Source organism: Halichoerus grypus, chromosome 1 (genome assembly GCF_964656455.1).
Source record: "Halichoerus grypus chromosome 1, mHalGry1.hap1.1, whole genome shotgun sequence".
NCBI classification, from domain to species: domain Eukaryota; kingdom Metazoa; phylum Chordata; class Mammalia; order Carnivora; family Phocidae; genus Halichoerus; species Halichoerus grypus.
The window spans coordinates 197914796-197942068 of record NC_135712.1 but is presented as its reverse complement, the minus strand read 5'-3'; the positions used below and the strand labels follow the sequence as shown (position 1 = coordinate 197942068).

General features: G+C 59.6%; 2 protein-coding genes across 6 annotated transcripts; both read left to right on the top strand.

Annotated features, from left to right (window-relative positions):
* Positions 1–1745: 1745 nt before the first annotated feature.
* Positions 1746–8208, top strand: GNAT1 (G protein subunit alpha transducin 1). Its single transcript, XM_078077899.1, has 8 exons — positions 1746–2395; positions 3587–3629; positions 3736–3877; positions 3979–4136; positions 4225–4353; positions 4621–4750; positions 5024–5177; positions 5305–8208. The coding sequence occupies exons 1-8, from the start codon at positions 2290–2292 to the stop codon at positions 5493–5495; spliced, it is 1053 nt and encodes a 350-aa protein (XP_077934025.1). The 5' UTR covers positions 1746–2289; the 3' UTR covers positions 5496–8208.
* Positions 8209–12761: 4553 nt separating this feature from the next.
* Positions 12762–26866, top strand: SLC38A3 (solute carrier family 38 member 3). 5 transcript variants are annotated; one of them, XM_036091980.2, is made up of 18 exons: positions 12808–12867; positions 18160–18238; positions 20220–20255; positions 20366–20514; positions 20609–20690; positions 20863–20978; positions 21544–21617; positions 21701–21793; positions 21892–21973; positions 23095–23177; positions 23270–23328; positions 23533–23697; positions 23778–23857; positions 24135–24235; positions 24470–24594; positions 24680–24824; positions 25746–25849; positions 25938–26866. In XM_036091980.2, exons 4-18 carry the CDS (start codon positions 20414–20416, stop codon positions 26040–26042), a joined length of 1515 nt encoding a protein of 504 aa, XP_035947873.1. In that variant the 5' UTR covers positions 12808–12867; positions 18160–18238; positions 20220–20255; positions 20366–20413; the 3' UTR covers positions 26043–26866. The 5 variants fall into 5 exon arrangements, with proteins under 5 accessions (XP_035947871.1, XP_035947873.1, XP_035947874.1 ...); XM_036091981.2 differs by having other exon boundaries at positions 20172–20255; XM_036091979.2 differs by lacking the exon at positions 20220–20255.
* The last annotated feature ends 407 nt before the right edge of the window (positions 26867–27273 follow it).

Here is a 27273-nt window from a genome sequence, read left to right as displayed (position 1 = left end):
GGGCTCTGTGCCGGGCGCTAAGGACTCAGTATCGGCAAGACAGAGCTACAGCCCTCACAGTCTGGCTGCCCCCACCCTGAAAATTGACAAAATTCCCAACCTTCCTGCTTCCTTCCAGCCAGATCGCAGCAGACGGACTGGCATGAGCGAATGTCCACGGGTGGGGAAGGCCAGGGCAGGTGGGGTGCTGCTGGACAGGAGAAAGTGGGGCTGGGGGCTCTGATCCAAATTTAATGAGTCAAGCCCTGGCAGGGGAAGCTAAGAGCTGGGGAGGCCTATGGGTCCAGCAGGGCTTATGGCCATATCTGGTGGGCAAGGGGAGCCAGAGGGGGACTGGGAGACAGTGGATGGCCCCACTCTAAATAAACCCAATAAGCAGAAACCAGATTTGCCTTGGTGTAACAAACCTGGGCTCCTGCACTGCCCCAAATCCCTAGGGGCTGCAGAGCCACCCCCACCCCCACCCCCAGGGCCCACTTACAACGTGGGGGGTAGAGGCTGGATGGACCCTGGAAGCTGAAAGTAGCACAGATAATCTGTTGTTTCTGGACAGACCCCACCCCCACCCAGCAGGGTAGATGTGAAGCCACCAGCCTCTGGTAGGAGCCAGTATCCATTTCCCACAGGCTTGGGGACAGTCTCCACTACTCAGGATCTGAGGCCCTGGCACCCCCTCGTGGTCTCTTGGGTCTGCAGCAGAGTTGAGTACTACAAGGCAGCCAGGTTTCCGGGAGGAGTCCAGCCAGAAGGCTCAGGGTCTCTGGAGGGAGCCCTGGGAGCCCAGGGTTTGGGTCTTCCTATAGGAGGTGAGAAATCTCCAGAGCCTGGGAACTTTAGGCTTAATTGAACGACTTCCACCCAGCAGTACTCCTTGTCCCGTCTGAACCTATACGCAGACCCCAGACCCCCTCAGCTGAGACAGGCATGCCCTATGTGCCCTTAAGCGGGTCTCAGACACCCACAGGCAGCAGATCAGGAGAAGGACAGGAAGTGAGTCCTTCCTCCGTGCCCCTGGGAGCACCTGCCTTGGGACTCATTTTCCCCATCTGACGACAGGCCTGCAAAATATGCTCTGGAAGAGCCTGGCCATCTCTGCGTGTCAGAGACCTTGTTGTGCTCAGGCACACGTGTGCACATAGGCACAGGCAGGCGCAAGTGTGCACACAGGCAGGCACGCACGTGCATAAGTGTACACACACGCCCAGGCGAAAACCACAGGCTCGTGCACGCTATCGCACACACCGGCTCATGTGCGCGTGTTTTTGCATCCATACGCAAATACCCAAGTGCACGTGTCATGCTACATCAGCACGTGTGCACGTGAGGAAGAAGGAACAAAAGCGTGTCGACACACGTGCACACATGTGCCTGGCGTGCGTGGGCACCCATGTGCTCCCAAGGCACGGGCGTACATGCAAGCGTACACGTGAACAAACGTGTCATGTCATTGTTTTGGTTGTTGCCAGCAAAGGATAGACACACACACACCCAGGCACACATAGCAGACGTGCACGGCCCCCCCCAAGTCTGTTGGAGCCGTGGAGGTATGTAGAGGCCCTGCCCAGGTCAGATCCAGCCCTCGGTACGGGGCAAACTCAATGTCCTCCCTTCCTTCTTGACTCTCTGCAGAGCGTAGAACCCTGGTCCAGAGTCACCCGCCCTTCTCAACCACTTCCTTCTGTGTGACCCTCTGAGCCTCTCCTTCCTTATCAGTAGAATGGGGCTGATGACGTGGGTGCCCATCCACCAGGGCCTATGTGAGCTTACAAAATAAGGAGCAGTGCTGAGTCCAGTGCTGGACATGGGCAGGTGCTCCATGCTTGGCTCTCCCTCTCTTCCCTTCTACCAGCCCCACCTCCCTGCCCCCACCCTAGGGGCTCAGGGTCCTACTCTCCCCCCTTCTAAGCCTGGACCCTACGGAACATGTCACCCTGCTCCAGCGCAGGGGCTGGACTGTCTCCACGGTCTCTCCTAGAGGGTTGGGGCTCATAGAGAGGGGTGCAAAGTCAGCAGCTGAGGGATTGGGGCCATGCCAGCCTGATTAGAAGGGCTGGGGGCTGAGCTGGATTCACCTGTCCTTGTCTCTCATTGGCTCTTGGGAACCCCTGGCCCCCAAATCCCACTAAGCAGCATCACCCGGGCCTGCACAGGTCTGGGGAAAGCCAGTTGATTGCCAGTCCCAGAGTCAGAAGGGTGTTGGGAGACCTGAGGCCGGCCCGAGCCCGGCTCTGGGGATCCCCTCCATCTAGAAGAGCCAACTAACCACCCTGTTGACGTGCTGCTGGGACCATGGGGGCTGGGGCCAGCGCTGAGGAGAAGCACTCAAGAGAGCTGGAAAAGAAGCTAAAAGAAGATGCTGAGAAGGATGCTCGAACTGTGAAACTGCTGCTTCTGGGTATGGGTGTGGGTCCAGGTGGGGCCACTGCCACTAGGTCAGAGGCCGGGGGTGGGGGCAGGCAGGTAGCCCTTCTGTGAAACAGGGGTGACTTGGGAAGCAGAATGACCCTAAGACAGGTCAGGGAACTGAGTGGGAGCCCTGGCCCTGATAGGCGATACCCTGACTCCCCAAGGCTGGGTATCCCATCATGAAACCCCTCTCCGGAGGGCCCTGACTCAGGCACCTTCCTCTCTGGAGAAGCCCTGCTGGGCAGGGGTCAGAAACCAGGGGCTTCCTTGGGAGCCCTACAATAGGGCTGCTTCTTTGGAAGAAGAAAGTAACAGTCCTCCTGGGAGTGGGCATCTTCAAGGACCGTCCAGATCCACAGACAACAGCCCTTAGATTCCAGAGCTTTGTTGTTGGCAGACCTAAAGAGGGTGTGCCTCTTTAGAGCTAAGGCCCAGTGGAGAACGGATAAAGCCAAGTCCATGGTCCCATGGGTGGTGAGGAGAGGTGGGGCTGACACAGTGCCTCTGGGCCACTACCTCCCCACAAGTGGAAGAAGGAGCTGCTTTGAGAGGGCAGGCGGGTTCCACCCCAGGCTCTCCAGGATCCAATCAGGCATCTGGTTGTGGGCAGAGGGACCAAGCCAGAGCACCCCAGGAAGACAGAGGCTAAGCCAGAAATCCCATTAACTGTGCCCAGAGCCCTGGCGAGAGCAGGCTCAGAGGGGCTGTGAGCTCTGTCTTCTCCCCCATTCAAAGGCGCTAATTCCCTCTGAGCCTCTTGGAGACACTCCCCTCCCTACAACCCCTGAAAAGCAAGGGTTGACCCGGTCAAATAATCCTCTGCGTGCAGTACCAGAACCCTCCACAATGTGGCGCTCCAGGTTCCTTTATTTTGGTTTCAGAATAATCAAGAATGCAAATACAAGGGGTCTTGGAGGCTCCCCAACACAGTTGAGGTCGTTGATTGCCCTCGTCAGCCCCCTATGTCACTGCTGGCATTTACAGACGTGTTTCCTCCAGGGTGTCAGGACCTTGCTTTGGGGTGGAGGGTGGGGGAAACAGGGGGAACTGGGGTTGGACTTGTACCTGCCTTGAGTCTGCGGGTCCCCATCTTCCGCGCCCGGTTGCGGGGTGGAGGGTGGGTGGGGAAGTTGTGGGGAGGTGCGGCCAGCGCAGCTCTGAGGCGGGGCTTCCCTTCCAGGTGCGGGTGAGTCCGGGAAGAGCACCATTGTCAAGCAGATGAAGTGAGTGCCCTTGCCTTTTCTGAGGTCCCTGAGGGTGGGCGCGCGCACCGGGCCTGTCCTTCCCCAACAGTCCACTTGGCTCTGACCCGGCTCACCCCGGCCGCAGGATTATCCACCAGGATGGGTACTCGTTGGAAGAGTGCCTCGAGTTCATTAGCATCATCTACGGCAACACGCTGCAGTCCATCCTTGCCATCGTGCGCGCCATGACCACGCTCAACATCCAGTATGGAGACTCTGCCCGCCAGGTGTGCAGGGAGACTGGCTGAGCAGGGCCTCCGGGGACTCGAGGCGCGAGACTGGTCTCAAGTCCACGGTCACTATCAACAACTCCCACCCTTGCCCTCAGGACGACGCCCGGAAGCTGATGCACATGGCGGACACCATCGAAGAGGGCACGATGCCCAAGGAGATGTCGGACATCATCCAGCGGCTGTGGAAGGACTCGGGTATCCAGGCCTGTTTCGATCGCGCCTCTGAGTACCAGCTCAACGACTCCGCGGGCTAGTGAGAGCGCAGGCGGGGCGCGGGGGTGCGGGCGGGGTCCTACCACGCCCCTCCACCGCACCCACCCACACCCCGCGGTCTCCCGCAGCTACCTCTCGGACCTGGAGCGCCTGGTCACCCCGGGCTACGTGCCCACTGAGCAGGACGTGCTGCGCTCGCGTGTCAAGACCACAGGCATCATTGAGACGCAGTTCGGCTTCAAGGACCTCCACTTCCGGTACGGCCCCGCGCCCTCGCCCTCACCCTCGCCCTTGCCCTCGCTCTGGGGGTCCGGCTGCGAGTGCAGCGCCCCGAGGCCCCGTCGCGTCCCGGAGGCCCCATCCCAAGGAGACCCTGCCCCTCCTCTGATACCCCGCCCGCAGAAAGTTCCGGCCCCTCCACATGCCAGTCCCATCTGAGTGCCCCCCAGCATTAGGAGGCAAGGGGATGCCTGTGGGCGCGTCCAGGGGGCTCCAAGCGGGTTCAGGCCCCAACTGCTCCACAGGATGTTCGATGTGGGCGGGCAGCGCTCAGAGCGCAAGAAGTGGATCCATTGCTTCGAGGGTGTGACCTGCATCATCTTCATCGCCGCGCTGAGCGCCTACGACATGGTGCTGGTGGAGGACGACGAAGTGGTGGGTGCCAAGCAGGGCCTGGAGTGTTTCAGGGGAAAGCCGGAGAGTACTGTGGGAGCGGGGAGCGTCTGAGAGCAGACATTCGTCCCAGAACAGTCCGAATGAGGACACAAGAGAGCCAGCAGCCACGCTGAGGGGGGCAGTGGGGGAAGCTGACTTGGAGCTGTCCAAGCGGGATGGCCCCGGGTGCCCCGGAGCCTGTGGGCCGCGACCGCGCAGGGACGGCTGCCCATGGCCCCCCACCCGGTGCCCGACAGCTTCTGTCCTCCTCAGAACCGCATGCACGAGAGCCTGCACCTGTTCAACAGCATCTGCAACCACCGCTACTTCGCCACCACGTCCATTGTGCTCTTCCTCAACAAGAAGGACGTTTTCACCGAGAAGATCAAAAAGGCGCATCTCAGCATCTGCTTCCCGGATTACGACGGTGAGAACCGCCCCCCCCCGCAGCCTGGCCGCCAGGCGGCGCCCCAACCCCGTGCTCTGGGCCTGCGCTTCCCCCGCCGCGGGAAGGAGTGGGGACACCTAGTAAGAGCACCCCCTTTCCCTGCCAGGGCCCAACACATACGAGGACGCGGGCAACTACATCAAGGTGCAGTTCCTCGAGCTCAACATGCGACGTGACGTGAAGGAGATCTATTCCCATATGACTTGTGCTACGGACACGCAGAACGTCAAATTTGTGTTCGACGCGGTCACAGACATCATCATCAAGGAGAACCTCAAAGACTGCGGACTCTTTTGAGGTAGGCTCCTCGAGGGCTGGGATGCTCTCCTGTCTTGCCCCTTGGTCTCATACCTCACTCTCCATCCCCAGCTCTCCACCCCACCTCACTGCAGCAGACCCCACTGCAGGATATCAGGGGCTGCCCCAGCTCTCCAGACCCATTCCATGACCTGGTGCTGGCCCCCAATTCCCAGGCCCCACCCTGGCCCCTCAGGTTCCATCCCACTGCCCACCACCACCCTGCACTCCCCGTGCACAGGTCCCCCCCACCTAGTCTCTTCTGACCCCGCCCTGATCCCTCTGGTGTCACTGTTTACAAGCCCACCTCCACAGTGCTTCTCAGCCGAAAGCCAATTATTTTGGAGCTCAGGGATGTTGACTCGCTTCCTCTTTTCTGTTCACAGGTGCCTGAACTCATGCGTGTCCCTGACACCCTGTAGCTCTAGCCGCCCTGTAGCCCTAGCCCACAGGAGCCTATCAGCCCCCCAGAACTCCTGGGCCCCAGCCTGTGGCCCCACCAGCCACACACCCAAAACTCTGAGCCCCACTAGCCTTGAGGCCCCGACCCTCCCCCGTGTCTCCCAGAGCCCAGTGCCCCCAACCCCACTGCTGCCCTTCACGGCCTGGCTGCGCTGGCCTCCAGGACCCACCCCAGCCAGCCCCAGCTAGGAACAGGCAGGACGTGGGATAGCTAGAGCTCACAGTGACTCAGCAGTGCCCAACTGACCAATCTCCTGCAGGTCTCTCTCCCCAGGGGGCCCATGACTCACCTGGTGGGTCTGGGCTCAGCAAATAGCCCTCCCTCCCAGTTTCATGAAGAGCGGGGGAGCAGGCAGAGATCCCTCCTCCAAGGCTTACTATCAGCCCATTCCAGCCTTACCACCTCCATGTGACAAGTCTGACACTTGTCTACCCAGTGGCCAGTGACTGTCCCTCTCAGTAGCTTCAGGGGTCCAAAGTCCAAGCCACTCTGGCCTGTTTGGCTCCTGCACAGATGAATTAGTGAGTGGGGGGCACACCTGGGAGCCCCTGGGTGTCAGGAAGAGATTCAAGCTGGACCCTTCCCCACATAGCAGGCTCAGAGTAACCCCCCATCCCCTTACCCCACAGGCTCTGCCCCCTCCATCCTTGGACACCAGATCCATGTCCTACCTCACCCCCACCCACCCACAGTGCTCCAGGCCAGCCGGCCAAGGGGATGGTCTGTTGAGGGAGGGTACTGTTGACACCAGCTGTGGCCAATGGTCTAACTGTCCTGAGGGGTGGCTGAGGGGGCAGAGTCCAGCTCCATCGATCAGCCCCAGGCAGAGGATTTGGGAAATGACTGAGGCCCAGGTCGGGCCCAGAGTGGTCTACCTCAGGGGGGGTCACAAGCAAACCCAGGTAACCCTCCTGTCCCTGCCAGCAACTTCTCGAACCCTTTCCATTCAGAGCCCATTCCCTGGCAGGAAAAACTGAGGGCCATGTCTGAATTTTGTCAGGGACAGAGGCCCATGTCCCTATATCCCTGCTCCCAGTTCCTCATCAAGCCCTGAGTCCTTGCTGATGCCTGTGAGCCAAGACCTGTGCTAAGTCGAGGACAGGGGCTTCCATCTCTCAAGGCCAGATGACAGGCTGCACTCCCCTCAGGTAGAAGCACAGACTCAGCAATAAACCTTTGCATCAGGCCCCAGCTGTCCTTTCTTGTGGGGAAGGGAAAGGCGTTCATTATCACGAGTCATGGGCATTTATTAAATGCCCAGTGCTGGGCTGGACATAAATGGGAAAATGGGCTCTTCCAGGGAGAAGCACCTGGCCTGTCATGGCAGGAGCACAGGGGACATGGGACCAACCTGTGCCTCTCGAGAGGGCTTTAAGGGGAAAGGAGCCGTGGGAAACGTTCACAGGGATAATCTTGGATCAAGAGGGAGTTCTGAGGTAGAAGCTTATTCTATCAGGGAGAGGAGGGGCCAGAAACACGGGCTTGTGGGCCATAATAGTTCAATAGGGCAAGAACAGGCAAAGGGGACATGGGGTGGGGAGACAATGGGCAGGTGCCAAGTGCCAGCCTGAGGGCCAGGGCTTCCTCCAGAAGATGATGGGTCTCGGAAGCCCTTCAAGTTAGGGCCTAATAGCAGGGCTGGGATTAGGGTTGAAGCAAAAGAGGCACTCACCTGGGGTGCAAAATTTAAGGTGGTGCCAAGAAGTTCATTAATCAAGATAAAGAAGATATTAATGCAATACTTTTTAAATTCAAAATTACTGCAGGGGCATCTGGCTGGTTCAGTCGGTAGAACATGTGACTCTTGATCTCAGGGTTGTGAGTTTAAGCCCCATATTAGGTGTGGAACCTACTCAGAAAAAGAAAGGAAAGAAAGAAAGAAAGGAAGGAAGGAAGGAAGGAAGGAAGGAAGAAAGAAAGAAAGAAAGAAAGAAAGAAAGAAAGAAAGAAAGAAAGAAAGAAAGAAAATCACTGCAAAAAACCCATGATGAGCAAAATATCAAAATTTTAAATAAAGACAAGATCCAAGAGAACTCTGCTGAGCTATATATTGGAGCTTGAAGCAAAAGGAAACTGTCCACTCCTATATATGCTTTTATGTATTTTTAATGGTAAATTTTTTATAGACTATTAAATTAGTTGAAAAAAATTTGGAAGTGGGTATATTAAAACTCAACATTATTTTAAGCTTAGCTATTTTATCTATATGTGAAACAATTTATAATCTTATTTTCCTAGCTTTAATGAAAATAAAATCATCAATAATATTTTACAACTCTGTTTCTGGAAAAAAATAATCATTAAAATTTTTCATGAAAACAGGTATGTAGGGGCACACATTTTTTCCTGGGGGCCAGTGTGAGAGGGTATGGGGGAAGAGAAGAGCAGGGCTGGGGAATCCATGAGAAGAGCCTTATGTCCCCATTACCCCATGGGGCCAGGATCTGCAGATGGGGCTCAGCCACAAGGGTCTGGATCTGGACAAGTGCATATGATGCCCCCACCAAGCTGGGACTGCAGGACTCTTGAGTGGACTAAGCTTTCCAGACCTGTGGCCACCTGGGGGAGATGCCCAGGAGGCAGACAGATACCCGGGACTGGGCAGAAGGCAACATGTGGGCAGCATCTTCAGTGTCCAAGTAGAGGGCAGAGCTGTGAGCCTGAAGTGAGCTGAAGACGGGGGAATGATGGTCCCCAGGCCTGAGCACAGGGTGGTGGTAGAGGGACCCTGGATGGGTTAGGGAACTCAGCCACACTGGTGCTGCTCAGAGTTCCTGAGGGGAAGATGGGGCTTGGGTCAGTGGTTCAGGATCCTCACTGGGTGGTCTTGGGCCTGGCTGAGCCAGGCTGCTCATCTCCACTAAGGACCCTCTGATTGAGCAGTTTATTGGATTGAGGGGAGTAACCTCAGGATTTAGTAGGGAGAGGCAAGGCAGAAGACAAGAGGCTTTGAGGAGCTGGAAGCGGTAGGCTTGGAAGGGAGGAAGCTGTAAGGAGAGGTGTGCTAATGGGGTCTTCCACATAGTCACCTTGTCTTGGAAGAAAAGTAATGAGCTCCCCAGCCTTCCTGGGCCAGGGGCAGAGAGAAGCCCAAACACCAGGCAGGGGCCGGACCCCACCCTCCAGGGAGTCCCCTCCACACACAATTCTGACCCCAGGGTCGGGGATTCCAGACTGGTATTCCTGGATCCCATGGGCTGGGGCCAGGGCCTGGCCCCAAGTTGCCCTGCCTATGGCCACAAGTATGATGGGGTTGGGGCGGGGTGGGGGGTGGTGCTGAGTCTCCCAGCTCAGAGCCTCCTCGGCCCTACTCACCGCACCAGTGTAATTACACCCTAAGGAGCAGGATCAATGGGTGCTCAGTGCCTGATTCACAGTTGAGGGCAGAGGATCAGAACCGGCCCAGAGTCAGCACAGTGGCCACACCCTAGTCTTGTAGGTCGGGGTCATTTTCTGTGGGCACCTCCAATCACCACCATCCCTGCCTGACCTGCAACCTCAAGGTGCCCCCGAGGGCCCTCACAGCCTTCAGCTCTGGCTCTGGCGGGACTAACCTGGCCCAGCCACTGACCAGAGATTAGACAAGCCTGGTGGACGGTTAATGCTGCTGACGTCAGGGCCTGGTCGGGTGGCCACTAGGGGCTTGGGCCCTCCCCACAGGCAGGAGCACAGCCCATGTGACCTGGGCTCATTAAGCCGCTTCAGTGGCCAGAGAAGCCGGGGGCCAGATCTCAGGGGAGAGAGGGAGGGCATGCCAGAACTGTGGGAGCAGGCCTCAGCCAAGAGGTCATCAGCTCTGAGGACCCAGGCAGGGGGAGGGCTAGACAGGACTGTCTGCCTATGGGTCCCTCACAGGGTTTCACACCCTGGATTATACCATCTAAAGCCCTGCTTGTCCCTGAAGAGGAGCCTCCCAGGCACCAAACTGGGCAGAGCACAGTCGGGAGCTATGGGTGTGGGTCCTCAACGCTGGGGCGTGGAGGTGAGAACCCTCCTCTCCTATGAGGCCTTAAAACCCCCCACATGACTCCAGGCCAAGCGTCCTGCCCCCCCCCCCCCACACACACACAGCCTTCCCCCTACGGGTGCTAATCCCACACTCATACTCACGCTTTCCTGTCTCCTCTATCCAAATGCCCTTTCTCTTCCCCAACTGGCACGTGCCTTTCTTCCCCTCAGCAGAGCCAAGCCCACAGGTTGCTTCTTCATCAGGCTTTTCTGGATTCTCGGCCTCCAAACTGGCAGGAGCTTTCCCGTCTAGACGACCCGGAGGGAGCACCTGGAGACACTGAGGCTGTGTGGTGGGATGGCAAGAGTGGCCACATGAAGTACCGGAAGAGCTGGCCAGGGTATTCAGAGGTCATCTTCTATGGGGGTGTTGAGGGACAAGTAGGAGCCTGCTGAGGAGGTGGGGGGAGAAGGCCAGGGAGGGGAAGGGGCTGGTGTGTTCTGAGAACAACGGGAACATGTGTGGCCAGCCAGTTAGGGTGGGGGGAGGCCAACTGGGACAAGGAGCAGGTTGAGAGAGGATGTCAGGGAGGCTGGCTGAGGGTGAGGCAGGGCCCCGCAGAGTATCTGAGGCGTCAGTGGGTGCAGATGCTGGGCTCTGGGGACGGACTGGGCTGGAGGTGAAGATGGGGTCTCACTGTTGGAGAAGGGTGTTGGGGCACCGTGTGGATGACATGCCAGGGGAGGTGGTGACATGGTGAGAGGGGGCCACCTAGCTGGAGGCTGAGAGGACATGATTGAAGAGGGAGGAGGAGAGCAAAGGGCTGCCAGGACCCCGGAAGGAGAGTCTGAGCGATGCCGGGACCCTAAGTTCTGTTTCACGTGTCTGGCAGCCTCTTGGGCCTGTGTCTCAGTTTCTGGAGATGGGGGAGTAGTGGTGGGGGCTGGGCTGAGGGCTGAGATAAAGCCCCCTCCCCTCCACACCAGGTGGCTGCCCCCACCACTGTGTTACACGGATGGACATTCCCTCCGATCCCCGGGAGAAGGCGCCTGGCAGCTCTGAGTCCCATCCCAACTGCCCCCTGTCCTGCCACCACAGGCTGGGCTGGGAGATTCGGCAGGTGGCAGGGAAAGGCCTCCGGGCTGTGTTTGCCCTGGCTGGGGCCCAGACCTAGCATCAACAAACAGGCAGCCCCTCCCCCTCCTGGCCACAACTGGTCTGGCCCAGGGACCCCACATCATGCTGCCTCAGGCCACCCACAGCAGCCCAGCCCAGCTCCCTCCAGTCAGGATTGAGGACCCCAATACCCACATGCTGGGTGACCTTGATGCCAGGCCTGGCCCCTCAGGAACTGCCAGTGGGAGCCCTCAGCCCTTTGCAAATGGCTTCAGTGAGCATCCAGGATATATGTAGCTAGGAGGTGGTGGTGGTGGGGGACCCTGGTCAGTACCTCTCTTACTGACTACCCAGTGGGCAGTCTTCAAGCCCCTTTGGAGGATGAGAGACTTAGGGTCCCTCATGACCAAGGTAAGCTCTGATCTGGGGATTACGCTAGCCCCAGATCAGGAGGGAAAGCCAGTCCCTTCCTATTTTTCAGCCATTAGCAGGGCAGGAGCTTGGGTGGTTTGAGGGATTGCCACCATCCCAGTGCCTTTCTCTTTAGTCCTCCCAGCTCCCTGGCACTCCCAGCCAAAGCTGAGTCTCCTCCCTCGGCTCACATCTTCCCCTTCATCCACTCCCCTCAGGCCAGGGGAAAGGACAGAGCCATTTCCCTGTGACACGAGGGGAAACTGAGATAGGCTAGGGCTTGGCTCTGGTGAGTCAGTAGGAAGAGAGTCCAGGAGTCCTGATTCCCAGCCCAGGGCAGGGGAGAGGTTAGACCTGTCCTCTGAGGGCATTCCCCCGGTTCCAGGATGGGGGCAGACATGACACAGAGACATCCAGCTTGGCTAGGAACAGCAGAGGCCATGGAATTAATCGGATCAGAGCCAGTGGCTGAGAAGCAAGGGACACAGCTGTTCTGGGAACCCCCCAGCTCACCCCCAAGGTCAAGGCCTCTCCCAGCTCCCTGCTGGCTAGGCCTGGGGGGCCTTAACACCGGCCACCCACCTCTGAGCACCAAGGCCTTGGGTGGGAGGCAGGCAGGGGTGGGATAGGAGCCCCCCAGTCAAGAACAGGACAGCCTAAAACCCCTCCCCCACCCAGGGCACTAAGTCCCCATCCCCACTTCCCATGGGCAGACACAGCTGTCTCTTACTCCTTAGAAATAAGGAAATGGGGGGAATGGCCAGGGAGAGCCCAGCGAGGCTCAGCACAAGCCCAGCCATGCTCCCCTCCTGTCTCACTGGCCCTAGCCCTGTCTGTCCCAGCCTCAATCTCGTCTGAATACCTGGGGTGAAGAGAGAAGAACTGATGCAGGTAGCCTCCCCGCTTCCCCCCCCCCCGCCTCCCCCCCCCCCCCCCCCCCGTCCTCACCGCTCTCCCACCTCTGCTTGGGAAGGGTGAAGCAGGCAGAAAAGACATTTTGTGTCTGACTGATATCTGAAAGTTCCCCACTGAGAGCACCCTCCACCGAAGCTAAGCATTGCTCCGTTCTCTTCTGGCTTCAGGGAGGTGAGCGCGGAGCATTTCAGGGACTAAGAGGGCACTCGGAGAGAATCTGCTCTGGACTGAAGCGTTCCTCCCCCAGGACTCAACTGAGCCCCTCCTGGAGCAGCTGCTCCCCCACCTAGGGGCTCTTTAGCGCTTGGGCTGCCCCTTTGCAGCCGGCGGGCCGGGGGAGGGCCCCCCCCTCCCCAGACCAGCCCCTCCTCCCGCCCGCCGCCTGGGATTGGCGGGCCGGGGGCGGGCCAGGGGCGGGGCCGGGCGCCCTTCATCCCCCGCCGCTGCGCTTAGCCGGGAGCAGAGCGGACAGCGCCAGCCAGAGCGGAGCTCCGTGCGTCCCCCACCCGCCGGGCCAGGTACCGCTGGGGGCGCCGACCCCAGCCCAGGGCACCGGGCGGGCAGAGCCCTACTGTGCACCCTCCCGTCCGTAGCCGGGCTCCGGGCAGCTCCCCTCGCCCGCCCTGCCCCGGGCAGGGGCCTCCCCCCAGCCTCCAGCGAGCCAGAACCCCGCGCGATCTGGGCTCAGGTCCGGGGACCCGCCAGGCAGGACTCAGCTCCGAGATGGAGCTGGTATCCCGGGAGAGGCACCTCGTCGCCTCGGGGCCTGTCGGCAGGGCCGGGCGGGACAGCAGGAGGTCAGCACTCGGGGCTGGGGCCGCAGGAAGCCTTGTCGGGGCTCGGGGCGGTGCGCGAGGGGCTTCCCGAGGCAGAACCCGCGGGGACTAGCTGGAGAGCGTCCCGGAGGGGGGCCCAAGAGGGGCCGGGAGCGGGCCCTGGAGCGCTGCCCCGACGGGCGCCTGACAGGCAAATCTGCCCGGCTGGCACGCCGGGAGTCCGGGTATATTTATCCCGGCCGCGTTGGGCAGGGGCTTGAGGGCAGATCGGGCCAGGCTGCCTGAGGGGCCGCGGGGCACATGTTGGTCCCGGAACCCGTGCCATTTGCAGCCGGGCCAGCGGGCACGGCGGGTACAGGGCGCGTGTGGCTCTCTGGCCCGAGGGCGGGGCTCTGTGCGCGCTCCTTGCCGCCTCATTGCGCGGTGAGGGTGTGAGAGCGGGCGCCGAGCGTAGGGCAGAGGGAAAGGACCAGGACTGGGTTTGCAGGAGCCCGCCCCCGCTCCATTGGCCCCTTCGATTGGCCACAGCGAATGCGTGCGTTTGTTTACACCCGGGGAGGGGGAGGCCAGGGGCGGGGCCTGTGGGAATCCGCGCTCTCCCCCGCAGTGACCTGAGCCCTGAGCTCAGGTAGAGGCTCTAGGACAAGTCTGAGAGGACTAAGTCAAAGGTCCTTGCACCTTGCACCCTGGGGACACCTCGACCCAGGCCCACCCTTCCTTCAGCCCGCCGGTCCTGTCTTTCCTTCCATGACGGCCTTGGGCCACTGTTCTGTCCCTGGGAGAAGCCTTTGGACCTTCCACCCCTTCCTCTTCAGTACGCAGTGTGGCATGGGAGCTCAGTTCCTTCTAGAGAGGAACAAAATGCCCCAGAGCTTCTCAGTCTGGAGCATAGAAAGCCGGAGAGATCTGGGGACAGTTCCATTTTGAGAGGGGTCGGTTCTGTACAACCTTGGAAGTCTTCCTGTAGGAAGCACCAGAGGAGGGAGGAATCAGGGGTGGGTGAGGCCAGGCCTGGCACATCTCCAAGAGGGCTGGAGTGACTGGAATCAGAAACGAGAATCTCTGACCCCCTGGGGGGTTGGAGACAGGGGGCCAGTTCTCTGGGGAGGGTGTGGGTGTATGTCTCAAAACTCCACTCTGCCTGGGCTCGAGCCCATGTCTTCACTGGCTTCTCAAACCATTCTTTCTTCAGTACTGGTTCTTTTGGCCCACATCACTACGCCCCCCTCCACACACACTCCCCCCCAGTCCAGGGCTCCTGGTGGCCAGACCATAACAGATTGCTCCTGTCCTGCTGCCTGCTGCCCTAGCAAGTGGCCTTGGAGCCTTGGGCAAATTGAGAAACGGAGGCACAACAAGACAGCCTGGGTGGTTCGAGGTCTCTGGGTAGGGCCAGGGAAGGTTTTTGAGCTGAACTGAGTGCACCCTGAAAGTCCAGGCTGGGTGTGGAAACAGGCACTCATTCAGAGGGGAAAGCATGTTTTAGGGGAGTGGTTGACTGCAAGGGAGGTACGGTTTTGGTATCTGTGTGCGCAGAAAGCTGCGGTGGGATGTGCAGCCTGTGCTGTGGTAAGATAGGAGCCCTGCAGGCACACGGTCTAGTGCAGACGTGGCCAGGGGCCAGGGGCCACTTAGAGCTGGGCTGACATGGGCTGGGGGCTTGCCAAGGGCCTTGAACCCATTCTATTCACTTAGCAACACATACTGAGCACCTACCGTGTGCCCTGCGCACCTTCAGTCTGGTGGGTGGACAACTGGCCTTTGACTCTGGATAGGAAGACAGATGTGGGGGGGGCACTCTAGAGGACCAGGCGGGGCGTCTGGGGGCCAAAGGGAAGGACCAGCTGCTGGGGCAGGAGGGGCTTTCCGGTCAGCGGCCTGGGGTGGCTTGGTTTTGAATTTCCGCTCTGCGGGCCACGTCCTGTACACAGCCTCTCGGCCGGCACGTCTGCACACGTGCGTGGCTGCTGAGAATGGGGGTCACTTCAATTGGCCATCACTTCTGTGTATCTTTTCCATTGTGCGGGTAGACAAGCGCTGGACTGGGGAGCGGTCTTTCCAGCTGGGACTGGCCATGCACCTGCTCAGTCCCACCGGCTGGATGTCCCTGCACCCAGCTAGTAGGGGTCTAACCTGCCCTTGTAGGAACCTGCAAATGCTGTGGCAGCCTTCTTGCAGGGTCTTGCAGGGTTCCGCCTGGCCATCCCTGTGGTGCTCGCTGGGCCTGCTGCCCACTCACCTGGGCCTCTGGCTCTCTCTCCCCTTCTCATTCCTTCTGGGGTTCTCTCTGTCTTTCACTGGCTGTCTCCCTGTTTCTCTGTCTCTCTCCACTTGGCTATCTCTGGCCGGTTGGCCATCTCACCTCCCTGGTTGTCTCTCTCTCTGTCTCTGTCTCCCTGTCTGAATGTCTGTCCACCTCTCTCTGTGTGTGCATTTTTCTGTTTGTATACCTCTATATCCATCTGCATTTCTCTTTCTCCCTGTGCCTCTCTGTCTGTCTGTCTGGATCAGTATGCGTGGACACATGTACCACACGTATGTGCTTTCTGTCCTTCCTCTTTCCCTGTCTCTCTCTTCCTTCCCTCTGCCTCTCTGCTTCTGCCTGACATTGGATGGTGCCTTTCCTCCAGGCCGACCTTGCCTCTAGCCGCCCACACCAGGGTCTCCAATGAGTCCTGAGCTGCCCCAGGCCCCTGCTCCAGCTTTCCTTGGGGCCAGAAGTCCGGCTGTCCAAATATTTGGCCGCCTCCAGGGGATTCCGGGTCAGGAGGGAGGAGGATGGGCTGGCTGGCTCGGGGTCTCCCCTGCCCCTGGGGGGCCACAAGCACGTGATGTCCTGTCCTTTGCCTCAGCTGGGCCTCGGGCTGCACGTCCCTCTCAGCAGGCTGGCAGTGGGGGGAGGGGGCTGTTTCTGGCTCTGGCCCAGTCTTGAGCCAAGAGGTTCCAGCTACAGCTTCCCTTGGGGGAGCAAGGAGGGTCCTGGGCTGGGTGGGAGGGGAGGCCTAGGTGTCTCAGGTTAGGCCCAACTCTACGCATCTGTTGGGTGTCTAGAAAATGTACCCTGTCACAGGAAAGTCCAACTTCCGGCCCCAGCTGGGCCCCTCAGATCCTCCTAGACACTTCCGGATGCCCAGAACACAGAAGCACAGTCCCCAGACACCAGGGCCAGGGAGCTAGACTAGGAGGGATTGGCGTTGCCGACACATCAGTGCTCTGGGCCATCTTCCTTTCTCTGGATGTGCCCCCTCTTGCACACCACCCGCCTCAGTACCAGCCCGGCGTTGGCCAGGCACTGCCTACTTACCCACTGTTGTGGACAATGAAGGAGTAGTGGACGGGGGCCTGGGTCTACTGAGGTCAAAATCTGGAGTCGTGGGCCTGGAAGAGGGGCTAGGAGTGTATACGGCTATAGCACTCTCCCATGTTCAGAACACCCTCCCGCGTGCCCTACGTCTAGTCCCCTGACTTCAGCAATCATCTCCCCACCAATCCCTGGGCCCGTGCCTTGAGAACATATAATTCAGACAGGTCCATTTAATCCAGTTTCCTTGTTGACTGATAGCTTGTCCTAGGATAGTGTTCTCCCTCTGAAGCCTGGAGAAGCAGATGGGCAGAGGGGTGCCGGGATAGGAGGGGCCCCTTGTCTCTGCCGAGGAGGGGAATAAGGATGGCTGAGCTGGAACTGGGGGCAGCCCTCATCCCTGAGCCTCCGGGAATGATCGCAATGGACCTGCAGGCCAGGCCAGCTGCCTGTCCCCTGACATCTGGGCTGAGGTTAGGATTGCCCAAGCACCAGAAACCTGGGGGCTGCAGCAGCAAGTTCTATGGGGTCTGTGCCCCCACTAAGCTTATGTGGCTGCAGGACTGAGGGAAGGACAGCGTGGATGCCTCCCTGTAGCTAGCTAGCCCACTACTGCAGACCTACTGATGTCCCTGAGCATTGGGGGAAGAAAGCAGTGCTCAAGTCCCTGGTGGCTCCAAGGACCTCGGTTGTGGGACAGAGAGGTATGTGTCCCACAGCAGCTGATGCAAGCAGTGGCCTGGATTCCTGGGCCTCAAAATCTTTAATTAGCCAAACTTAACACCTGTCGAGGTGTGCCTGACAAATTCTCACTCTGTGATGGCCGCGTGGGCGAGCGTTACCTGCCGCACCATCCTTGTGGTTCCTGGCCTCTCCTGGCCCTTATCTCCCAGCAGAGCCAACAGGCCCCAGGGCAGTGGCCTAGGCCATCGATTTCCTGCCCAAGTCCACGCTGCACCCATGACAGATGCCATTCTGATGATCTGCCCAAGGTTGCAGTGGTCTTTCCAACCTGGAGCCTGACCCCTCTCTGGGAGCCCATGGCATGGTCTGGGACAAAGGCCTTGGGGAGGCTTCTCACTCTGTCCCCGGCTTTGCCAAACCTCATGGGACCCCTGGAGGGCAGGAGGACACTGAGGTCCTGAGTCGGGAATGCTCTGCCCCTGGTCCCCCTGGCCCAGGGCCAGGCCACGACTCAGACTCAGAATGTCCACTCTGGGCTTTCCCCACCGTGGGTCAGAATCGGCTGGCAGCTTGTGTTAGGCAGAAGCTATCCCTGAGTCTACCCTGACTCCCTGATACAAAGGAGCCTAGGCGATAGGCCTGAGGGACGGCAGATGTCAGAAACGGGCTGCCAGCCTCAGGGAATGGCTGGGGGCCACTCATCTCCACCCTGGCTTCTCAGCCCTTAGTCCTGCCCTACGCTGAAGTACAGACCCGTTGACCTGGCCTTCAAGGCTTCATTGGGTTTGTCTGTGGCCGTGGAACCTTCTTCAGTCTGCCTCATAGCACACCTTAGAGCCTTTGCCCACGCTGTGCCCTCTGCTTCAGGGACTCTTTCCCATTCCACACTTTTGGGACTCCTCCTGAGATTTCAGAACTGGCTCCATCACCTCCTCCTCTAGGAAGCCTTCCTTGATGCCTCTGTCTCCCCTTTTTTGAGTCCCAGCACTATGTGGCTCACATTCAGCTGCTGTGCATGGGTATATGTTTGGGGATTTTGTCCCTTCCAGACTGGAAGCCACTTAAGGAAGGATATTCCATGTCCTCTCTGGGATCTCAAGCCAGGCCAAAACCCAGCAGTACCTGACTGTGAGTAATAGACAGGACGTGAAGGTCTAGGCCTAAGTCCTGCTGGGGGGATGGGGAACCTGGAGCCAGGAACTCAGGCCCTTTGGCCATGACCATGCCATGGGCTGTGGTCTCCCTGGAGGTAGTGCCTGGCTGCTAGGGAAGGATATTAAGGCAGAGAAGGGTGCTTTGTCCAAGCTGCCAACTCAGCACACTCTGAGGGCCTGTCCCAGCCTGCCCAGGGTGGGAGGCCCGAAAAGGGCAACCCTAGCTGAGAGCCAGGGGGCACCAGGGAGTGACTCTGGAGATAAGATGCTGGCATCTCCACACCCAACTGGGACCCTTGGAGAGGTGCTGATGGTGAGGCTTAGGGCAGGGGCATGAAGACAGGCTGACTTCAGGGGCTCTCATCCAGAGGAGGAGAGCACGAGAGGAGATGGTCACATTGTCATAGTCCTGAGGGGCAGGGCTGGAGGTGAGATGGGTTCAGATGCCAGCATCAGAAAAAGGGGAGGCAGGGTGAGGGAGTCCAAGGGTGCCAAGTGTGGGTCCCCAGCATCTGAACTCTGGCCTAGGGCTGCCTGGGGCAATGGTGGGCTGCCCCCAGGACACTGGGGCCTGAGGCCTGAACCCAGCTTCCTGTCCCCACGCATAACTCCGAGTGCTAAGACCCCTGGTGCTCTGGGTTCTAAGTAGACCTGAGACCGTCAGGATCCAGAGGGGGATGGGGTATTCAGGGCCGGATCCAGAGTTCCCAAGCAGAGGGGCTGCTATGGCGTCAAGACGAGACTCTGGGAGGGGCGCCTTGCTGGCTCAGTGAGTAGAGCATGCGACTCTTGATCTTGGGGTTGTGAGTTTGAGCCCCACATCAGGTGTAGCGATTACTTAAAAATAAAACCTTAAAAAAAAAAAAAAAGACTAGGCTCTGGGGGACTTACATGACAGTGCTGCCCCCTCCTTGGTCTCCTGCTGGCCTATGTAGCCTTCAGGACGTCCTTATAGATCCTGGGGCACTGTGCCCAGGTACCTTCTGGGCATGGGGTAGGTGGCTCCCAGCCCCAGTGATAGGAGAGGGGCCAGTGAGGTGTGTGGCAGGGGGCAGGGGTGGTGGGGGGCAAGTAGGGGAACTGGCTCCTTAGAGGCCCACCAGGGCCATGCCTTGAGGGCAGGGAAGGGAGGATGGATCCAGTGGCCCAGGCCCCTCTACAGCGGCCTCAGGCCCTGAGTTCCTGGCCTGGGGTTCTGGGAAATGGAGAATCTGCTCAAAGGGTCCACTCCTGGAGGGTGGCCACCTAAGGGGTGGGGGTATTCCCTAGGAGGAGAGGCTTGAAGGAGAACGTGGCCCTAAGGCCAGGGCTGTGTGGAGGGTGACGCCTGTGTGGCCCAGAGAGCTCAGCCCTGGGACACTCATTTCCTGGAAGGCCCCCTGAGGGCCCTTCGCGGCCAGGCGGGCAGGGGCCAGGTGTCCAGCCACCCAGCACCGCCTCAGGCCTCCTGGCTCCGGGGGGCGGGGGGGTAGCCTTTGCGCCTGCCGTTCCCAGCGCCAGCTCTCAGACCACAGAAGGCCCTTTGTTCTGGCTGCCAGCAGTGTCCGCCGGGCGGCTGGGAACGGGGCCCACAGCCCTCACCCTCTCCCGAGGCCTCCAGCCGTCGGGCAGTGCCATTCTAGGTTGGCTAGGAGGCCCCTGGCACACAGGGCCGGCACAGGAAACCGTCTCCCGGTATTAATGTCAGGGAGGGGGTGTCGGTCCGGGGCCCACCCCCAGAGTGGAGTCTGGATGCCTGGGACTCAGCATCCTAGGGTCCAGGCACCACTGGACTCTGAACTCAGGTCATCCAGCTGATCCTCACTGCACAGATGGAGAAACTGAGGCCCCCACGGGCTTGCCTGGGCTGATATGTGGGGGGGGGGGGAGGCAGGGAGCGCTATGTATTGGCCAAGGTGTCCCCTCAGGATGTCCCGGAGAACTCAGGTATCTGAGCTCTACTCCCCCAAAAGCAGGGCCCAGGGAGGCAGCAGGCCCAGCCGCATATGCACGTAAGTCCTGAGTGACCTTCTGGGAGGTGTGATTCGGCTAGACTTCCGGTGGGAGGCTGGGCCATGGGTCCCGGGAGCGGGGATAACCAGAGGGACCCATTGCTCTGCAGACTTCTGTGTTGGTGTGAGAGCTCGTGATCCTGCTGGTGGCCCTGACCATGGAGGCACCTCTGCAGACGGAAATGGTGGAGCTGGTGCCCAACGGCAAACACTCGGAGGGGCTGCTCCCAGTCGCCACCCCCATGGCCGGCAACCCGAGGTGAGCAGAGGAGAGGCCCAGCCCCGGCTCAGGGCAGGGCAGGGTGCCGAGCAAGGGCTGGAGGTGAGCTGCCTGCTCTGGCCTGTGCCTGCAGGGTCGAGGGCCCCAGACGGAGCTGTGTTGAGGGCGAGGGCTTCCTACAGAAAAGGCCCAGCAAGGAGCCGCACTTCACTGACGTGAGCCGGGGTGCACTGGGGGTTCGGGACACCGCTGGGAGCTTGTGTGCAGTAATGAAGTGCTCTGGGGCAGCAATGGGAGGCTAAGGGACAGTGAGGGGGAACGCTGGGAGGCCCTCCATGCTTTGCTGACCCCCGCCCCCCAACTCCCATCTCACTCTGGTGCCTGCAGTTCGAGGGGAAGACCTCATTTGGGATGTCAGTGTTCAATCTCAGCAACGCCATCATGGGCAGCGGCATCCTGGGCCTCGCCTACGCCATGGCCAACACGGGCATCATCCTTTTCCTGTAAGTCCTCTCAGCGAACCCTCCCGAGACAGGAGCCCTAAACAGGCCACCAGCCATGACCTCCCAGGACCCGCCGGTTTCCCATCCCAAGACCCAGGCTGCAGTGGGTGGGCTTAACCCAAACCACAGCTAAAAAAACCCGCCATGGCTGGACAAACAGCCCTCATTTCCCAGCAAAGCCGGTGAGATTACAACACAGGACAAGCCTAACAGACCCGAGTCTATCCTTCTACCACCTTTACACGTGATGAGCGAGCCCCCGCGGCCAGGCCTTGTGCGGGCACATGTGTACTTTACCTGGGAACTCTGCCCTGCTGCCCAAATGGAAAACGTGTTTGTTCCAAGAATGCAAGGAGGGGGTGCTCAGAGGCCCCTTCTGGGTTGCGGCTCACCGTGGGTCAAATGGGTGGTGTTCACCACTGCTGGGGCCTGTTGAACTTGCATCCACACCTGTTGGGGGTCCAGACACCTGGGTCACAGACCCACACACCCAGGCCTCCCAGAGCTCCTCGCCCCTGCCACCCAGGGAAGCCCCAGGTGGCTTCCTTTCATCCATCTTCCTCAGGTTCCTGCTGACGGCCGTTGCCCTGCTCTCCAGCTACTCCATCCACCTGCTACTCAAGTCCTCAGGGATCGTGGGTGAGCCTTCAACCCAACCTGGAGCAAGGGAGGGCTGGACCGGGGAGAGAACCCCTGACTGTTCTGACTCCTCGTGCCCACAGGCATCCGTGCCTACGAGCAGCTGGGCTACCGTGCCTTTGGGACCCCAGGGAAGCTGGCAGCGGCCCTGGCCATCACGCTGCAGAATATTGGAGGTGAGGCAGGCAGACACGGGCAGGCGGTGGGCTGGTGGGCAGTCCGAGGGCTGGCTGCCTTGGCTGACCCCAGTGCCTGCCTACCCCTCTCCCCCCAGCCATGTCCAGCTACCTGTACATCATCAAGTCTGAGCTGCCCCTTGTCATACAGACCTTCCTGAACCTGGAGGAGCAAACCTCGTGAGCCCCAGGGTGGGGCGGGGCTGGGTGAGGGTGGGAGGTCTTCGTCTACCCCTCCGTGTGCCCTGCTGGCCCCGGGAACCCAGGCTGGGCTAGTGGGAGAGACGAGACAGTGCTTGCAAGCGGCAGCTGGAGGGGCAGAGAGCTGCCAGCCGAGCTAACATTCAGTCGACACTCGTTTAGGGTGCACCTAGGGGAATCCCCCAGGAAGGCCAGTGGGGGTAAGGGGTGCGGTGAGGCCGAGGAAGCTGGGCCCCCACCTGGGCCTGGACCCAGCCTGTGAGCACGCGAGGGCCTGAGAGCCTTGGGCTTAGCTCTAAGCCCCTGCTATTCCTGACCATGGCTTGGGTGTTAGCTGACCCCCAACCAAGAAATTAAGCCCATGGTGTCCCAGTTGCCCATCATCAGTTTAGCCAGCACTAATGGAATCAGCCATGTTTTGTGGGTGGAAACAGAGATGACAGCCAGGCCCTGCCCTTGGCCACACAGCCCAGGCAAGCAGAGGGGTGTGAAGTTGAGAGCAGCTCTGGGAGGAGAGAAGCAGTCAGGATTCTTCCCCCGACCCCCCACCGGGTCCTGGGGGCCTTTCCCAAGGAGTTGACCTTTAGGCTTCCCTGAGAAGGGGGGTCTCATTCCTTATCCCTTTAGTTCTCTGTGCCCCCTGTCCCTTGGTGGTGGCGGGGTGCAGGATGATGCAGGATACAGATGTCAGGAGGGACCACAAGGGGCACCAGACGTTGGCAAGTCCCTGATCCCCCCATAGAAAATGTCCCACCCCTCAGAGCCAGGTTCGTTCATCCCCCTGCCTCCCTGGGCCCCTGGGGGCCCCTCCCTGGGTAAGCTGGACCCAGACCTGTGTGTCCTGAGAAAAACAAGAGCAGTGACTATACCTATAATGGTCACCAAGCAGGAGCCCGGCGCCTTAGTCCGCACCTCGCCCAGGAGAGTGCTGAGAGAACATCCATTTTGCAGATGGGGAAAGGGAGACTCAGTGCTCTGAACAAGTATTTTCCAGAGGTCACTCAGTAGCACCCCGGGTGCACCGATTAGGTATGGAGGCAGACGCCCCCCACCCTAAGGCTGAGGAGACTGATGTTGGCTCCCCACTCCTGTCCCTGCAGGAACTGGTACATGAACGGGAACTACCTGGTGATCCTAGTTTCTGTCACCGTCATTCTGCCTCTGGCACTGATGCGGCAGCTTGGTGAGTGTGGCAAGGCCAGGGCCTTGGAGGGGGGATGTTGGAGGGATGCCTGGGAGAGGACCCCAGTCTCAGAGCCCCTCCGCACTTTGCAGGCTACCTGGGTTACTCCAGCGGCTTCTCTCTCAGCTGCATGGTGTTCTTCCTAATCGCAGTGAGTCACCCTCCGTGCTGGAGTGGAGGGCAGGTGTCCTGGGGAGGGGGTGGGGGGCAGGCTCCTCTGTCAGGGGGAGGGGTCAGGCCTTTCTGGGAAGCCTGGGTCAGAAGGCAGCCCCTTCCGTCCTGATCTAGGTGTGGCGTCATAGTGACTCCCGGGCAGATCTAGCCTGGCCCTGATCTCATCCTTTCCCCAACCCAGGTCATCTACAAAAAGTTCCATGTGCCCTGCCCACTGCCCGTCAACTTCGCCAACATCACGGGCAACTTCAGCCTCGTGGAGGTCACCAAGGAGGAGGCACAGCTGCGGGTTGAGACAGAGACCACAGCCCTCTGCACCCCGAGCTACTTCACACTCAACTCACAGGTCCCAACAGGCCAGGGTGGGGGCGGTGGGCCCCGTGAGAGTGGGGGGGCTGCCCTGACGTGGTCCCCGTGTCTCCCCAGACGGCATACACCATCCCCATCATGGCCTTCGCCTTCGTCTGCCATCCCGAGGTGCTGCCCATCTATACAGAGCTCAAGGAGTAGGTGTCTGTGGTTGAGAGGGGGGCAGCCACCTTAAGCTGGTTTGGGGAGAATGAATGTGGTCCTGACAGGACAGGGGGTGGGGGTGGGGAGGAACGGGAGCCAAGTCACTTTATCAAAGCTCTCCGTGGCTGCCCTGAGGGGCGACTGGGGACAAGAAGGAGACTTCTTCAGCTGCCAGATGGTGAGGGTGTGGTGCCGGAGAGACCCCAGGGCACAGGGGGGTCTCTGGTGTGGCCCAGCTTGGCACCAGTCCCCTCCCCTGCTTCGCCGTAGTCCCTCCAAGAGGAAGATGCAGCACATCTCCAACCTGTCCATCTCCGTCATGTATGTCATGTACTTCCTGGCTGCCCTCTTCGGCTACCTCACCTTCTACGGTATGGCTGGACCATGGGGGCAGAGGCAGAGGCCAGGCTGGGGGGCACGGGGCTGGCCAGTGGCCATGGCACCCTGCATACTGTAGGCGCTAAGTAGGTGTGCGACGCCTAACTGTGCCCTGCGGCTGTGGAGGTGAGTCTGTTGCCACTTCGCACAGTGTCAGGGTCAACCCAGGCTCAGAGCCCACCCCCCTCCCCGGGCCACGTGCTGACCGCCCTCCCTGCCTGCCGCAGACGGGGTGGAGTCGGAGCTACTGCACACCTACAGCAAGGTGGACCCATTCGACGTGCTGATCCTCTGTGTGCGTGTGGCCGTGCTGACGGCAGTCACACTCACGGTGCCAATCGTTCTGTTTCCGGTGAGCCGGTGGGTAGGTGGACCAAGGCAGGGTGGGACGGAGGGAGCTGACAGATTGGTGACTCTTCCCACCCCCCGCCCCCCAGGTGCGCCGTGCCATCCAGCAGATGCTGTTTAAGAACCAGGAGTTCAACTGGTTGCGGCACACGCTCATTGCCATTGGCCTGCTCACTTGCATCAACCTGCTGGTTATCTTCGCTCCCAACATCCTGGGCATCTTCGGGGTCATCGGTGAGGGTCTGGCCCAGCTGTGTATAGAGACAGGGCATGGGCCCAGAGAATTTCCTATCTGCAAATCCTGGCAGATTCCTGAGATTATACCCTACATTTAAGTGATGGCTACTGGCCATGTGTGCACAGCTTGGCTTCCTGTCTGAGATTTTGTCCTTAAGGCTATTCTAATCCCTTTTGAGGGCTCAAAACCAGAGACAGTTCCCCTTGCTGGGGGATGAGGTGGAGCCCAGGTGCCAGGGACCTCCATGAATGATCTCACTGGGTCTTGTCCCCATTTCACATATGAGAAAATTAAGGTCCATCATGATTAGGGGAGTAGCAGAGCCATACAGCTGGTAAGTGGGGGGCCTTGATTTAGCTCTAGGATAATGGGACTATAGGTTTGGTACTCTGTCCACTGTCCCATCCCAGCTGGGGCTCTGAGCTAGAAGATCAGACAATTCTGAGATATCTTTGGGGTGACCCAACTCAGAAGACTCACTCCCCAACCCAAGTCTGCAAGGACCAACGCACAGGCCTGGGGGGCCGAGTGTCATGGATATCATAAGCAAGACTGTTGGTTCTATATATCTGAAATCTGACTTAAAAGTGATTTAAGCAGAAAGGAATGAATTGGCTCAAATAATGAAAAAGCCTTCAGGAATAGCTATATCTAGGAACCCAATATCTTCAGGGCTTTGTGTCTATCTCTTGGCTTGCCTTTTCTCTTTGCTAGAGATTCTTCGACTGCCAACAGCACTAGCTTTCCATCCAGGTAGACAGAGAACCAGGGGAGGGGCTGGTGGGCTCTCCAGAATCAGGCAGAGCTCTCAAGTGGAGTCTCAAGGAAGACATTCCGCCAACAAGGAATGTTTGATCTCACTGAAGGGTCCACCCCCAGACCTTAGCCAGTATGCGGACATGCCTCGTTCTTTGCAGGTGCCACATCTGCCCCATGCCTCATCTTCATCTTCCCTGCCATCTTCTACTTCCGCATCATACCCACCGAGAGGGAGCCTGCAAAGTCTACCCCCAAAATCCTGGTGCGAGGGTCCTGGAGGTTGGTGGCCTGGTGTGGGGCTGAGGGGGTTGCCCTGACTGCACCCCTGACTCTGACTCCTGTCCCCACAGGCCCTTTGTTTCGCTGTGCTTGGCCTCTTGCTGATGACCATGAGCTTGAGCTTCATCATCATTGACTGGGTGTCAGGGACCGGCCGGCATGGAGGAAGCCACTAGGAGGAGACACCCATCCTGTTCTGACTACTCGTCCACGTACCCCTGCCCAGAGTCTTCAGCCCTTGCTCCCATCTAGCCAAGGGGGAGAAGAAAGACGTGTTAACACTATGGCATTTGGCCCTGCCTCACATCCTCTCTGTGGAAGGTTTCTGTCGGAGCCAGGACCAAGGCCCTAGGGCCACTCCCTTTCTGGGCTCCCGGGCTCCAGGGGCTGCCTGGGCTGAGAGCAGAGTAGGGCTGTACCCTTGCTCCCTCACTCTTGCCTCAGCTCCCACCCAAGCCTCTGTTCTCCTTTGCACAGATGCGCACACGAGGCCCAGCAGCTGCCTCCCGAGGTCACACAGCCTATAGGGCACGTAGAGCTGGAAACCAGGCCTGCAGCCATCTCCCCACCGTGCTGCTGGGCCGTGGTCTGCACCCTGGGGCCTCATCTCCCTCAGCTCACTCACCTCTTCCCACTTCTGTCCCTGAGGCCCCTTTCAGGCACTTGGACTCAGGCCCTTAGATACTCTTGTCTCCTTCTCCCATCCCCGTCACCAGAAGCAGACCATTCCCCCCCACACCTGGAGCCAGCAGGTTCTTTTGAGTGTGAGGCTGGTGTGGGCACCCCCAAGGGACCCCTACCCTGTCCCTTCACCAGTCCTGGGGAGGCTGGGACTCCCCCCACCCCAAGCCTGGGCCATAGCTCACATTCCACTTCTGGGAGAAGAAAGAGGCTGGGGCCCGGAGTGTCTCTGTCCCCTGGGAGCCAAAGACCCCAGGGGCTGGTCTGGGGCAGGAGTGGAGAGGTGGTGGGCCCCCTTTTATAAATATTATACATAAGACCAGCTATGTTGTGTATTCTTGATCCCCATGGCCCCTGTGCTCCTAGAAAGTGGGTAGACATCGGGACATGGATGGTAATGGGAGCCCCTCCGGCCTCCTTCCCTGAGATGAGGGTGGGGACAGGCCCCCTTCCTCCCAAACCAGCCAGTGGTATGCTCAGACTCAGCTCTGGATCTGGGCCAGGCTTAGCACAGACCTGCTTTCTCACGGGGTGAGGTGGGGAGGAATTAATGAGGCCCCAGGAAATGGGACAGAGAGAGGCCTCCGGAAGGAGGCAACGTGAGGTGCATCCCCAGCAGCTTCAGGGAGGGTCTGAGCTGGGGGCAGCCGAGCCCTGTGGAAGCACTGTCGAAGGGCCCCCTGCCCTCCCTGGCTGCCGTGTCAACCCTCTGTCAATGCTTTGAGT

Excerpts from the sequence above, each read along its gene's own strand:
- SLC38A3 (XM_036091978.2), top strand. The coding sequence starts at position 20,414 with ATGGAGGCACCTCTGCAGACGGAAATGGTGGAGCTGGTGCCCAACGGC. Across the intron at positions 21,974-23,094 it reads AACCTGGAGGAGCAAACCTC|GAACTGGTACATGAACGGGA; the intron begins GTGAGCCCCAGG and ends CTGTCCCTGCAG. Across the intron at positions 23,858-24,134 it reads ATCTATACAGAGCTCAAGGA|TCCCTCCAAGAGGAAGATGC; the intron begins GTAGGTGTCTGT and ends GCTTCGCCGTAG.
- GNAT1 (XM_078077899.1), top strand. The coding sequence starts at position 2,290 with ATGGGGGCTGGGGCCAGCGCTGAGGAGAAGCACTCAAGAGAGCTGGAA. Across the intron at positions 3,630-3,735 it reads ACCATTGTCAAGCAGATGAA|GATTATCCACCAGGATGGGT; the intron begins GTGAGTGCCCTT and ends CCCCGGCCGCAG. Across the intron at positions 3,878-3,978 it reads ATGGAGACTCTGCCCGCCAG|GACGACGCCCGGAAGCTGAT; the intron begins GTGTGCAGGGAG and ends CCTTGCCCTCAG.